General features: G+C 39.9%; 1 protein-coding gene across 1 annotated transcript; it reads left to right on the top strand.

Annotated features, from left to right (window-relative positions):
* Window positions 1–1,018: 1,018 nt before the first annotated feature.
* On the top strand, window positions 1,019–13,464 carry cabp1a (calcium binding protein 1a). The gene is made up of 7 exons (XM_062999555.1): window positions 1,019–1,791; window positions 9,144–9,174; window positions 9,324–9,467; window positions 10,502–10,611; window positions 10,700–10,774; window positions 10,932–11,004; window positions 12,005–13,464. Exons 1-7 carry the CDS (start codon window positions 1,207–1,209, stop codon window positions 12,028–12,030), a joined length of 1,044 nt encoding a protein of 347 aa, XP_062855625.1. The 5' UTR covers window positions 1,019–1,206; the 3' UTR covers window positions 12,031–13,464.
* The last annotated feature ends 1,182 nt before the right edge of the window (window positions 13,465–14,646 follow it).

Raw genomic sequence — 14,646 nt, 5'->3', positions numbered from 1 at the left:
GTAAACAACTGTGCCGTATACTTCTGGTTGTGGATTCTGAATAGATAAATAGTGTAGGTGTGGCAGATTTGAATATGCACTGGTTTTGCAGGTGGAGTGGATGCAAACGATGTAAATATTACTGAAAGACAACAGACATACTGAACTGCTTTGTGTCAGGGTTTCCAGGCAGGCTCTGAACACACCACGACCCTGATTAGGCTGATATGTAAGTGTAACTCAACTGATAACACAGATGTTTTACAGTACAAACAGCTGGATGATGATTATAATTGGCGGATTGGTTTCAGTTCTTTCAAAATAAACAATAAACAAGACAGAAATGTACTCAATTAAAATAACTAATTCATGTTAGAAAAAAAACAACACAAATAATAATAATACAAATAATAATAAAATAACTACAATAATGATACTAATAATACATTAATAAAATACATATAACAATAATAATATGAATAATAAAATAATTACAACAATATTAATACTAATAATACATTAATAAAATAACAAATAATAAATTAATAATATAATAACTACAATAATAAGAATAATAAAAATAATCATATGAATTATTTCTCATTTCTAAATTAAATACAACAATAATAATAATAATACATTATTAAAATAATAATATAATATGTTGTAATGATATTATAATAATATTATAATCATAGTAATATAATAATAATAATTATTATTATTTTTAGTCCTGTAGATCTGGGTTCGATCTTTGCCTACAATCACAGTCTGTAAAGAGTTTGGTATGTTCTTTATATGTCTTTGTTTTGTAAATTATTTATTTCGTAAATAAATGTGTGTGTTGCTGTGTGATGAATTGAAACTCTGTCCGGTGTTGCTCTGAACCCCCGGCACGTATTTTGGCCAAACTGTTCCTTTAATCATAATAATGATCACAACACGTGATTTACACAAGACTGCAAGACTTTGATGTTTTGCTTTTGAAGTTTTTATTTAAGGAAACCGATTGCATGTCATCACTTTGTACCATCACATAATGAACATTTAGACCCCACCTTGTGAAATTCACATTATGCATGCAGAATATCGAGGTGTATCGCAAAACCGAGTATCGACGCGCTCGTATTCGTCATACCGGGTCACCTTGATTACACCCCTCCTTCCTCACGCGCTGCATCCTCCGTCCTGTGTTCCTTCACATTTCGGGAACAGGATGAGGTACAGATGAAGCCCATCATGAGTCTGTCTCTCCCGAAGACCGACTCCACCGTGTCCCTGATCAGGAGCTCGGCGGAGGATCGGAAACCAACAAAGTCTCGAGCCCCGGACGAGCCGCTGTGGAGCTCGCGCAGACCGCTGTGCCAACCCGCGCGCGCAGACCGGCCGCCCGAACCGAGCGAGGACGCACCGGAGAGCAGCGGCGGCGGGAAGGAGCGGAAAACCCCCCGACACTCTCACCGACACCATCACCATCATAACCATCACCACCACAACCACCACCGACACCATCACCACCGGTCCGCGCGGGACCCCCCGCCCCCCGAGACCCTCACGGATCCTGTTCACGCGGCTGCAGCACCGAACCGGACTCGCTCTTTCTCCGAGGGTTCGCCAGGCACGGCCTCCTCCCCCTTCACCTCCCCGTGTTTACTGCATCGCTCCCCCCGCACAGCGACACGCACGCATCACCCCGACTCCGCCGCCTCGTGCTCCCCGGTACCGGCCGCCGCTTCCTCCTCATGCAGCGCCGCGTCCTCGGCGGATTCTGATGTGAACCTGTGGCCCATTCTGAGCTCCGTCTTCGGACAGGTCAGAGATACAACCAGACAACAAGTGCACACACACACACACACACACACACACACACACACACACCGTTCTGTGTCGTGTTTACACTTTTAATACAGCAAACACCGCAGTACAGAATAAACACCTACTGTTAACTATAATAACAATAATAAACATCTACTGTCATCTACAGTATTAAACAATAATAAACACTTACAGCTAACTACTGTATTTAACAATAATAAACACCTACTGTTAACTACTGTATTCAACAATAATAAACACCTACTGCTAACTAAAGTATTCAACCATAATAAACACCTACTGTTAACTATGGTAACAATAATAAACACCTCCGGCTAACTATAGTATTCAACAATAATAAACACCTACTGCTAACTTCAGTATTTAACAATAATAAACACCTACTGTTAACTACTGTATTCAACAATAATAAACACCTACTGCTAACTTCAGTATTTAACAATAATAAACACCTACTGTTAACTACTGTATTCAACAATAATAAACACCTACTGCTAACTTCAGTATTTAACAATAATAAACACCTACTGTTAACTACTATATTCAACAATAATAAACACCTACTGCTAACTTCAGTATTTAACAATAATAAACACCTACTGTTAACTACTGTATTCAACAATAATAAACACCTACTGCTAACTTCAGTATTTAACAATAATAAACACCTACTGTTAACTACTGTATTCAACAATAATAAACACCTACTGTTAACTACTGTATTCAACAATAATAAACACCTACTGTTAACTATAGTAACAATAATTAAGACCTACTGTTAAACAATCGCCTACTGTATTCAACAATAATAAACACCTACTGCTAACTATAGTAACAATAATAAACACCTACTGTTAAACAATCACCTACTATATACAACAATAATAAACACCTACTGTTACAGTATTCAGCAAAAATAAACACCTACTGCTATAGTAACAATAATAAACACCTACTGCATAAAATTATTACCTACTGGTAAACAATCGCCTACTATATTAAACAATAATAAACATCTATTGTCAACTACAGTATACAACAATGATAAACACCTGCTGTTAACTACTGTAATCAACAATAACAAACACCTACTGCATATAATTATTACCTTCTGTTAAACAACCACCTACTATATACAACATTAATAAACACCTACTGTATACAGTTATCACCTACTGTTAAACAACTGCAGAATTAAACAATAAAAAAACACCTTTTGCATGTGAGGTTAAAGGAAACCTGAGAACCTAAATGAAATTCACAATGTCACAGGAAAAACAAGTAAAACCGAAGGAAGGACTGAACCCAGGTCCGCAGGACCCATGTTGCCATGAGGCACCCACACACGATTATATGTATTATAGCACAGCCTCAGTGTTTGATAACTAATGAAACGGGAACAGTTAATGCGGTATTTTTTAAGGCTGGGGTTATTTTTGGTGAGAGCCGGCCTCGTCCTAAATAGCAGAACTAATATATTCTAACACATATTATGAAGTGTTATGTGAGCACACAGACAGACAGACAGACAGACAGATACACACACACACACACACTTACTGGGAAAAAAGCATCTGTTTGACCGTGTGTTGTTTTGTCTCTCACTGTCTTTCACACCATGAATCAGTGTGTGTGTGTGTGTGTGTGTGTGTGTGTGTGTTTGTGCATATGTAAGCAGCTGATCAAAAGGATGCCAACACACACACACACACACACACACACACACACACCCACACACACACACACACACCCACACACACACACATTGCATTGTGTATCGATGCTCCTGCACTTTGTCTGTCCTGATGTAAAATACAGATCGCTCTCTCTGGTTTTATGTTCTGTCTGTCTCTCCTGTTTCCCGTCACCGCATCCTCTAATATTCTTCTGCTATGAACCTGCTCTTGTCAAAACAAAACCCCTCCCAAATTCCCAGAAGACCATCACAAGGTCGCTCTGACCTTGAAATCATCCGAGAGGAAAACAGAAGAGAGATCACGAACGGGAAGCTGGTCACGTCTTATATTGATATATTTTTGTTTATTTCTGGACGTCGTGGTTCTGTAGCTGGATGGAACATGTACAGATATCTGAGTTTTAATAAAAATTTATTATAATCATTTATAATCATTTATTATAATTTATAATCATTTATTTTAATGACACCCTCCTGACAAAAGCTGACAACGGATTTTAATATTATCGATGCTTTATTATTGCTGGTTGTGATATAAGTTTGAGGTCCTGGCAGCTAAGAAAAAATGCAGTTAGAGCGGCACAGTGGCACCGTAGGAAAAAGGACTTGGGTTCAATTCCCCAGCTGGGCATCCAGGGTCCCTACTGTGTGGAGTTTGCATGTTCTCCCTGTGTCTGTGAGGGTTTCCTCCAGGTGCTCTGATTTCCTTGCACAAGTCCAAAGACGTGCAGTCGGGGCAACTGGAGCTACTAAAAATCTACTAAGTGTGCCCTGTGTTGGACTGGTGACCTGTCCGGGGTGTTTCCTGCCTTTTGCCCTATTAATCAGACCCACCATGACCCTGACCAGGATAAAGTGATGGTTAAACAGACAACAAATGAATAGTATTTATTTTCTCATATGCCATTTAAGAAGCCCAGTCTTTTTATTATTTCTACCTTGCATTTGTAAGATAATAAGAAAATAATTATATCTAAATATTTATGAATCTGAACAACCTAAAAGCGAGAAGAATTTAAGTGGAAGTGAAAACAGAATGAAACAGATTTAATAGAACCATCAATCACAACTATGATTAAGAACACACATTATTTTTAACACTGGTTGGCCAGTGGCAGAGGCACCACGATGGATTGGCTCCCTGTCTGGGTTTGTTACTACTTTGTGCTCTGTGATCTGGAGAAAACTGGTCCCACAGCGACCCTGGTCAAGATATAACATAGGTAACATGTGGAAATAACCCACCTCCAAGATTCATCCCAACTGGCCAGGGCTTGTATCTGAGCGAGGGAAGACTGGATGGGGATTCACATCACTGCTGCTGCAACAGCGACTCCTACTGACAGACTGAGTAGAATACAGAGAGAGTAGCGTGGTCTTATGTACGTGCCAAGGTCAGATGTGCTAGCTGGTGGCCATTCTTAGCCAGCGAGAGCGTCATGTGGCAGACAAACAACCAGTAGCTCAACAATGAGGGTGGAACTGACTCACATGACGCAGTGTGTTTTTAGTATTGCAGTGCTGAGGTTTGCTGTGTAAACTGTTCCCTGCAGATTATAGTGCTAATCACGTTAGCACGCCTGAACACGCCACCATAACAACACAGCGAACAATTCCCACTGCTCCCACTAACAAAACGTACATTAATTAAAGTCTGTTTTCCCAAAGCACTCACGCTCGCATTATATAATCACACAGTCCAGTTCAGACCCGCCCAGACTCATAGCACTATACTCTGCGGACCCCCGTATTTAATACTAATATGTTTATCAGAGTGAAAAATCCTAATTAGATGTTAATATAAGTCTTAAATTAAATTCAATTAAAATCTTCCTGTCAGTGTGTGATGTTTTATAAAACCACAATTGCAAAAAAGTGGGGACGGGTACATGTTTTACCTCTTGTATGCCACTATTTCTTATAAAAAAAATGTCCTGTAATGGTTCAGGATCTGAGGATGTCGATTGGTGTAGGTGTGAAAGTAGAATTTTTCTCCTCTTGCTTGATAAAACACCTCAGCTTCTCAACAGTCTGTGAGATCTACAAAAAGTTTTCTTACTTTTATATTTTGGTTAGCGGTGAGTGTGTAGTAGGAGGAGGAGTAATCGGTCGTGTCTGAGAGACTGAAAGACGCTTATAGTCCAGATTTAGCTCCATCTGATTTCCACCTTGTTGGATGCTCAGAGAAGCTTTAAGGGGAAGAAGATTTTCATGTAATGATGATGTACAAACAGCGGCGCATCAGTGGCAACGCGCTCAACCAAAAACATGTTTTTTCAAAAAGTTGTAAGACAAATCACTTGTACGTCTCAGCATCCTTGACCAATAAAGCCTCATTCAGATTCAGATTTCGATTCTAAGAAGCCGAGGCTTGTAACACGTACAGAATGTGACCTGGCGTCTGTACAGACAGTAATGTGCACGTACCTTAGCATTAATAATGCCTTGACATGCCACTGGCACACACTCACCCCTGTACCGTGACAGACCCCAGGTCTTGAACTTTAGGCTGGTAACAGTTGTGAAGGTCTCGTCTTTTCTGTAACTATTTATATATGTTGTACTAGTTTACTGTTATTTTTTATTCTTCTTCCTAAACTGTAATTAAGCTTTGGCAATATTAATGTCCTTATTTGTCATGCCAATAAAGCTTCATGTGTGTGTGTGTGTGTGTGTGTGTTTACACCTGGTATGACAGTGTATATCTAAGAGTTGTAGATGTTCTCCATGTGTTCAGTAAACCCTCGTGATGGATGAATGGAAATTGTTATTATGATTTTTCTGTTGATGGAAAATGTCTCTCTCCACTGTTATAGAACACCTGTGTGTGTGTTCGTGTGTGTGTGTGTGTGTCAGATGTGTGTATGTGCGTATATAAGTGTGTGCATGTGCGTATATTAGGTGTGTGTGTATTCTTGTGGGAGTGGGAGGGAGTGTGTATTTGTGAGTGTGTATGTATGTGTATTCTTTTGTGAGTGTGAGTGTGTATGTGTATTAGGTGTGTGTGTATTTGGCAGTGTGAGTGTGTATGTGTGTGTATTTGTGAGTGTGTATGTGTTAGGTGTTTGTGTGTGTATTTGGCAGTGTGAGTGTGTATGTGTGTGTATTTGTGAGTGTGTATGTGTTAGGTGTTTCTGTGTATATATACAGTATATGTGTGTATTCTTATGTGAGTGTGTATGTGTGTGTATTCGTTTGGGAGTGTGTGTGTATGTGTATTAGGTATGTGTGTATTTGTAAGTGTGTATGTGTGTGTATTCTTGTGGGAATGTAAGTGTGTATGTGTGTGTATTTGTGAGTGTATGTGTGTGTGTGTGTGCACATATCTGTGTATTCTTGTGAGAGTGTGTGTATATGTGTGTATTCTTGTGGGAGTGTGAGTGTGTATATATATACAGTGTATCACAAAAGTGAGTACACCCCTCACATTTCTGCAGATATTTAAGTATATCTTTTCATGGGACAACACTGACAAAATGACACTTTGACACAATGAAAAGTAGTCTGTGTGCAGCTTATATAACAGTGTAAATTTATTCTTCCCTCAAAATAACTCAATATACAGCCATTAATGTCTAAACCACCGGCAACAAAAGTGAGTACACCCCTAAGAGACTACACCCCTAAATGTCCAAATTGAGCACTGCTTGTCATTTTCCCTCCAAAATGTCATGTGATTTGTTAGTGTTACTAGGTCTCAGGTGTGCATAGGGAGCAGGTGTGTTCAATTTAGTAGTACAGCTCTCACACTCTCTCATACTGGTCACTGAAAGTTCCAACATGGCACCTCATGGCAAAGAACTCTCTGAGGATCTTAAAAGACGAATTGTTGCGCTACATGAAGATGGCCAAGGCTACAAGAAGATTGCCAACACCCTGAAACTGAGCTGCAGCACAGTGGCCAAGATCATCCAGCGTTTTAAAAGAGCAGGGTCCACTCAGAACAGACCTCGCGTTGGTCGTCCAAAGAAGCTGAGTGCACGTGCTCAGCGTCACATCCAACTGCTGTCTTTGAAAGATAGGCGCAGGAGTGCTGTCAGCATTGCTGCAGAGATTGAAAAGGTGGGGGGTCAGCCTGTCAGTGCTCAGACCATACGCCGCACACTACATCAAATTGGTCTGCATGGCTGTCACCCCAGAAGGAAGCCTCTTCTAAAGTCTCTACACAAGAAAGCCCGCAAACAGTTTGCTGAAGACATGTCAACAAAGGACATGGATTACTGGAACCATGTCCTATGGTCTGATGAGACCAAGATTAATTTGTTTGGTTCAGATGGTCTCAAGCATGTGTGGCGGCAATCAGGTGAGGAGTACAAAGATAAGTGTGTCATGCCTACAGTCAAGCATGGTGGTGGGAATGCCATGGTCTGGGGCTGCATGAGTGCAGCAGGTGTTGGGGAGTTACATTTCATTGAGGGACACATGAACTCCAATATGTACTGTGAAATACTGAAGCAGAGCATGATCCCCTCCCTCCGGAAACTGGGTCGCAGGGCAGTGTTCCAGCATGATAATGACCCCAAACACACCTCTAAGACGACCACTGCTTTACTGAAGAGGCTGAGGGTAAAGGTGATGGACTGGCCAAGCATGTCTCCAGACCTAAACCCAATAGAACATCTTTGGGGCATCCTCAAGCGGAAGGTGGAGGAGCGCAAAGTCTCGAATATCCGCCAGCTCCGTGATGTCGTCATGGAGGAGTGGAAAAGCATTCCAGTGGCAACCTGTGAAGCTCTGGTAAACTCCATGCCCAGGAGAGTTAAGGCAGTTCTGGGAAATAATGGTGGCCACACAAAATATTGACACTTTAGGAACTTTCACTAAGGGGTGTACTCACTTTTGTTGCCGGTGGTTTAGACATTAATGGCTGTATATTGAGTTATTTTGAGGGAAGAATAAATTTACACTGTTATATAAGCTGCACACAGACTACTTTTCATTGTGTCAAAGTGTCATTTTGTCAGTGTTGTCCCATGAAAAGATATACTTAAATATCTGCAGAAATGTGAGGGGTGTACTCACTTTTGTGATACACTGTATATATGTGTGTGTGTGTGTGTGTGTGTATTCTTGTGGGAGTGTATGTGTGTGTGCATAAATATTCTTGTGGAAGTGTGAGTGTGTATGTGTATATATTCTTGTGGAAGTGTGAGTGGGTATATGTGTGTTAGGTGTGTGTGTGTATTTGTGTGTGTATTTGTGTATGTATTCTTGTGTGTGTGTGTGTGTGTGTGTGTGTGTGTGTGTGTGTGTGTAGAACTGTTTGACTGATTTTATTTACACTCAAAATTTGGTTCCCACTGGGCACAGGGCAGATGTACACCCCCGTTTGAGTACCAATCCATCTCAGGGAACTACACACTCACCTATTCACTCACACACACACACACCTACGGGCAAAAAGCCAGCCAGACAGGGGTGGAGAGGGGCAGCGTCCTGCAGCTGATTGGTCAGCACTTCTCTACAACTATACAGTCGTGTGCAAAAATCATTTAAACATTATTTTTACTGTATACTAAGTTTATTTAAAGCATGAAGGTCATCATCACAGGATCATTCTTAAAGCGGTTCTGTTCTCCATCTCACTACTGCATGACCTTAAATGGCTCTTACACTTCGCTTTCATTTACAGGACCGAGAGCTGAGACCCGAGGAGATCGAGGGTGAGTCTGAACTTTATTAACCCTCGGATCTTTAGATATGTCATTATTATTATTATTATTATTATTATTAATGTAGTAGTTGTTGGATTATATTGTATTTCATTAGGGTTAATCATCATTACTGTGTGTGTGTGTGTGTGTTCATGCAGAACTGCGTGAAGCCTTTAAGGAGTTTGATAAAGATAAGGACGGCTTCATTAGCTGTAAGGATTTGGGGAACTGTATGAGGACGATGGGGTACATGCCCACGGAGATGGAACTGATCGAACTGAGCCAACAGATCAACATGAACTGTGAGTGTGTGTGTGTTTTTATAATGTGTTTTTATAATGTGTTTATATATTGTGTGTGCATACTGTATGTGTGTATGCTGTATGTGTGTATAATGTGTGTGTATACTGTGTGTGTTTAATGTTTGCGTGTGAGTGTGTGTGTATACAGTATACGTGTAAACTGTATGTGTGTAATGTTAATGTGTGTGTATAGTATATGTGTATAATGTGTGTGTATTGTTTGTGTGTACAGTATTTGTGTATACTTTATGTGTGTGTATTGTTTGTGTGTGTGTACAATGTGTGTGTATCTGTATGTGTGTATACTGTGTGTATAATGTGTGTGTAATATGTGTGTATACTGTATGAGTGTGTATAATGTTTGTGAGTGTGTATACTGTATGTGTGTACACTGTATGTGTGTGTAGACTGTATGTGTGTATACTGTATGTGTGTATGTGTGTATACTGTATGTGTGTGTATACTGTATGTGTGTATACTGTATGTGTGTGTATACTGTATGTGTGTATACTGTATGTGTGTGTAGACTGTATGTGTGTATAATGTATGTGTGTGTATACTGTATGTGTGTGTATACTGTATGTGTGTGTATACTGTATGTGTGTGTAGACTGTATGTGTGTATAATGTATGTGTGTATACTGTATGTGTGTGTATACTGTATGTGTGTATACAGTAAATGTGTATATTGTTTGTGTGTATACTGTATGTGTGTGTAGACTGTATGTGTGTGTATACTGTATGTGTGTATACTGTATGTGTGTGTATACTGGATGTGTGTATACTGTATGTGTGTGTAGACTGTATGTGTGTATACTGGATGTGTGTGTATACTGGATGTGTGTATACAGTAAATGTGTATATTGTTTGTGTGTATACTGTTTGCATGTATAATGTGTGTATACTGTGTGTGTATACTGTATGTGTGTATAACATTTATGTGTGAGTGTGTGTGTATGATATGTGTTTATACTGTAAGTGAGTATACTATATGTGTGTATGATGTGTGTGTGTGTGTGTGTGTGTGTTTGTCAGTGGGAGGTCATGTAGATTTCGATGACTTTGTGGGACTGATGGGACCGAAGCTGTTGGCAGAAACGGCGGATATGATTGGAGTTAAGGAGCTCAGAAACGCCTTTAAAGAGGTGAGAACAGCCACTGTAATATAACTATAATCTATAACCCTGAATGACTGACGCGTACACGCTGATATATTTGTTGTTTTTCTGTTAGTTTGACACTAACGGTGATGGCTGGATCAGTACCAGTGAGCTGAGAGAGGCCATGAGGAAACTACTGGGACACCAGGTGAGCGTTTACCTGTACTACTCTCTCTACTACATGTGTTGAGTTCTACATCACTGATTTGGGATTTGCAGTAAAGTATCACCAACATTTAAATTTATTGTGTATACACCTATGTTAAAAATAAACAATAATGAATTTCTAACCTGTTGTGCATTAGGTTGCTCATCGAGACCTGGAGGACATTCTGAAGGACGTCGACCTGAACGGTGATGGTCGTGTCGACTTTGACGGTAAGAACGATGGTTTGGTAGCACTGATGCCCCAATGCTTATCTGATCTTTGATATTATTATTTATTTTTTGGGATTGTGTACCTCAGGTATATATAAGGCTAGTGGTACATGGAACAGTGGTCTCTTGCTAAGGGTGGAAAGAAAAACCAATACTTTCACTCAGTGCTGAAAGAAAATTAGCCTGAATAATGAAATGAAGTCCAACAACCACCAAAAACAGGTCTGCTGCACAGTAGGAGCTCTGAGGATGTGACCGTCACTGTCTGCAGTCAAGCAAGCTTTACATATTTACATTATCGGCATTTAGCAGATGCTTTTATCCAAAGCGATAGTATAGTGTCTAAGCAATTATGGGTTAAGAGCCTTGCTCAAAGGCCCAACAGTGACAACCTGGCAGTGGTGGGGCTTGAACCAGTGACCTTTTGATTACTATTTTGAGTACTAGTCTAGTACGTTAACAGCTAGGCTACAACCATTCTGCCATGTACTTACCTAAAGGCTGTGCATACAAGAACAAACAAAGAAGAAGTCAGTACAGGAATTTCTTCTTTCTGCATGGCAGGCACTAAGCTCATGGCAATGTAAAGCTTGCTTGACTGTGGACAGTTGCACAGAAAGAATTTCCTGCTTCTGCTTAAAGTTGAGCTTCAAGTTTGACGATTTTGGAGAAGGTTCTTCTTTAATGCACAGCAGCATTTAAGCCGATGGGCATATAAAGCTTGCTTGACTGTGGATCATGAACTTCTAATTAACAGAAGATCACAGTGGGGTTTTTTTTGTGGTTTTTGGATTATATCTGGAATTTCCTCTGTGCATACAAGAAACCACTGTTTCTGGTGCCCCGTGTAAGGAGCACTATCATCTCTAACAAAATAAATGTATTTCTTCGAAATGTGCCAATCAGCAATACCAAACCCTACAATATTTAAATTGAATGTTAAAGAATTCGGTTGACCCGAAATGGCGTCTAACCAAGGTTTCTTTCTCCTGTTTTGTAGAGTTTGTGCGCATGATGTCCCGATAAAGGGTCGACGATCTTTGCACATCAAGAACAAAACCATATCCATGAATCATCTTCCTGCTGGCTGAAGCACTTGAAGCAATGGACACTGAACTGTTTATGACATTTAATGTTTTGCTGATGCAGAAATACTAAGACAGACTGTGATTGGTCAGTATTTTTGTCCTGTCCCATCTTTCACTGGAAAATACTTGGTAAAACGGAAATAGAACGTAGAACTGCTGGGAGAGATGCACTAGACAAGCCTGAAGAACAACAAAATAAACTGTAAATGGACATTTAAATATCACATAGCACACACACATACACACACACACACACACACACACACGTTGTAGCTGAGTGTTCCTTTCAGAATTGTTGTATGTTCTGTGTATGTTAAAACTGATAAAATAGTTCTAGGATCTTATCAAGGCAATATCGGGTCTAAATCTGTGGCGTCCTGTTTCCTGTTTCTGTGTCAGTGAGCCAGAGGCTCCGTCCCAAACGCTGAACTTGATATCAGCCCACAAATGACCTGGTTGGGGGATTAACTGACCCACATGGACATATTTCAGGGAGGAAAAATAGTGCTAAAGGAATCTTTTTCATTCTGCTGCAACAGTGCCTCCTAAAGGCTGGTTGAGGTATCAGTAGGAGTGGTGGCGGAATACATAAATGTAGTGTGCTCCTCCCAGGGTGCTGTCTGTACAGAAAACAAAATCAAGACGGCCATAAAATACAGTTGCTTGCAGGCACTTGTGAACATTTTTCATCAGACTGTTTACGTTGTAGTGTTTGGGACGGAGCCCTGAACCAGTCTAGTAATAAACATACTTTGGGTGTAAGTGTGTTGTGTAAGTGTTTAAAGTGCTCTGTGATTAATCACATCTTATCATCTATAATCACCCAGTTGTTTACGTGTGATGTTAGCTGAGGTCTCGGGTTCCAGGGGTAATGCAGAAATCAAAGCGTGTGCCTTTAATATGAGCACTGCCGAAAAAATAAACATACACAGGTTACCCCAAATGTAGTCAGCCCAGATGTGTTTGGTTCCATTAATCAATGAGCCAAAACATTAAAACCAACCCTTTAGATTTTGCTAAGCTAGTTTAGCTTCTTTCTGCTCCAGTTACGAGTCGCCCCAGTGGTCGATTCGTCTCCGTCTAACCCTGTCCTGAGCATCCTCCTCCGTCACACCAACCACATGCATGTTACCCCTCTTTAGCACCTTTTTCCTCATAGGACTCTCATCCCTCCTCCGCACATGCTCAAACCATCCCAGTCGGACGTCCTTCTGTCCTGGTTTCTGTGTGTCTGAACTGTGACCTGTTTGAATTTAAATGTTGTAGAAATGTAATAAATGACTTGCATGCCAAAAAGAAAACACTGAAATCTGCACTCATAATGGGATTTTAATAAATGATAAATGATAGCAAATAAAATACATCAGATTCATTATTCTATTTGATTCTGACTTTTTAATCGGACATCAGACTGTTGATCTATTCTTGTGTGTGTAAATCAACCAGGTTTATAAAAACATGTAGCTGCATATAAAAGCCAAATAATACTAAAGATAATAAGGGAAAATATGTGGATATTACAGCGGAGGATGAGAAAATAACATAATAATGAACAGGAAAAAAGAAGCAACTGGATTGAAAAGAATTTGTTTAGAGAAAAAGAGCTACAAAAGTAAGAAATGAAAATGTTGAAGGAATATTTAACAGAGAACAAACTGAATTAACAGAAGAAGTGCAGAAAAGAATAAAGAAAGCACACACTCACACATCAAGAGAGGGAATAAAGAAGATAAGAAGATAAGAATAAAGAAGTAAAACATGAAGAAAAATATGAAAACGAGGAAGACGTGTTAGATGGGATGGAAAAATAAGACAGCAACTTGGAAAAAGGAAGCAGGAGGAAGATTAGAATGAAAAGGAAGAAATGGGATTGAGAGGAGGAAGAAGATGAAGAGAAACGAGAAACGGAAAGAGAAAATAAGAATGATGAGGAAGATAAACCGGAGGAGGAAGATGAATTAAAAAGCAAGAGAATGATGGACTCTTCCCAAAACATGCTGAGGGTGGATTGATGGAGATGAACTGATGTAGATTGAAGAACAAGAACATAAAGATGGAAACAGGATCTTTATGTTTTGTAGGGATGAGGAGTTAAAGGGAGAGAGAGAGAGAGAGAGAGAGAGAGAGAGATCCTGTGTTGTCATGGTAACAGCTCTCTCCGGTCCGTGAACTGCGAGGCTTGAATCTGCTGCCACCCAGCGGTTAGTACAAGAACTGCAGTACAGTTTGGAATAAGAAATCTTTAATTCACTCAGACACTTCAAATACTTTTTAATAGAAGAAATGTTTTGCCTGGACTTTTAATTCAATAAAAACAAATTTAAAGATGAATACTATTATTAAATCTCAATACCAGATCAATCCCACTGGTTCCATAATATACAGGGTGTCCCTAAAGTCTGGACACATAGGCAAAATGCATATTTTCAATACATTAAAAAAAAAAAAAATTTCTTTACGCATTTTCTCCCCTTTTCTCCCTTTTCAGCACGTCCAATAGCCCCATTGCTTCCCTCATGCTTCCCATGCTTCCTCTCCACCAATGCCAATCCCC

This window comes from Trichomycterus rosablanca, chromosome 7 (genome assembly GCF_030014385.1).
Source record: "Trichomycterus rosablanca isolate fTriRos1 chromosome 7, fTriRos1.hap1, whole genome shotgun sequence".
Classification (NCBI taxonomy): Eukaryota; Metazoa; Chordata; class Actinopteri; order Siluriformes; family Trichomycteridae; genus Trichomycterus; species Trichomycterus rosablanca.
This window is presented reverse-complemented; position numbering and strand designations above follow the sequence as displayed.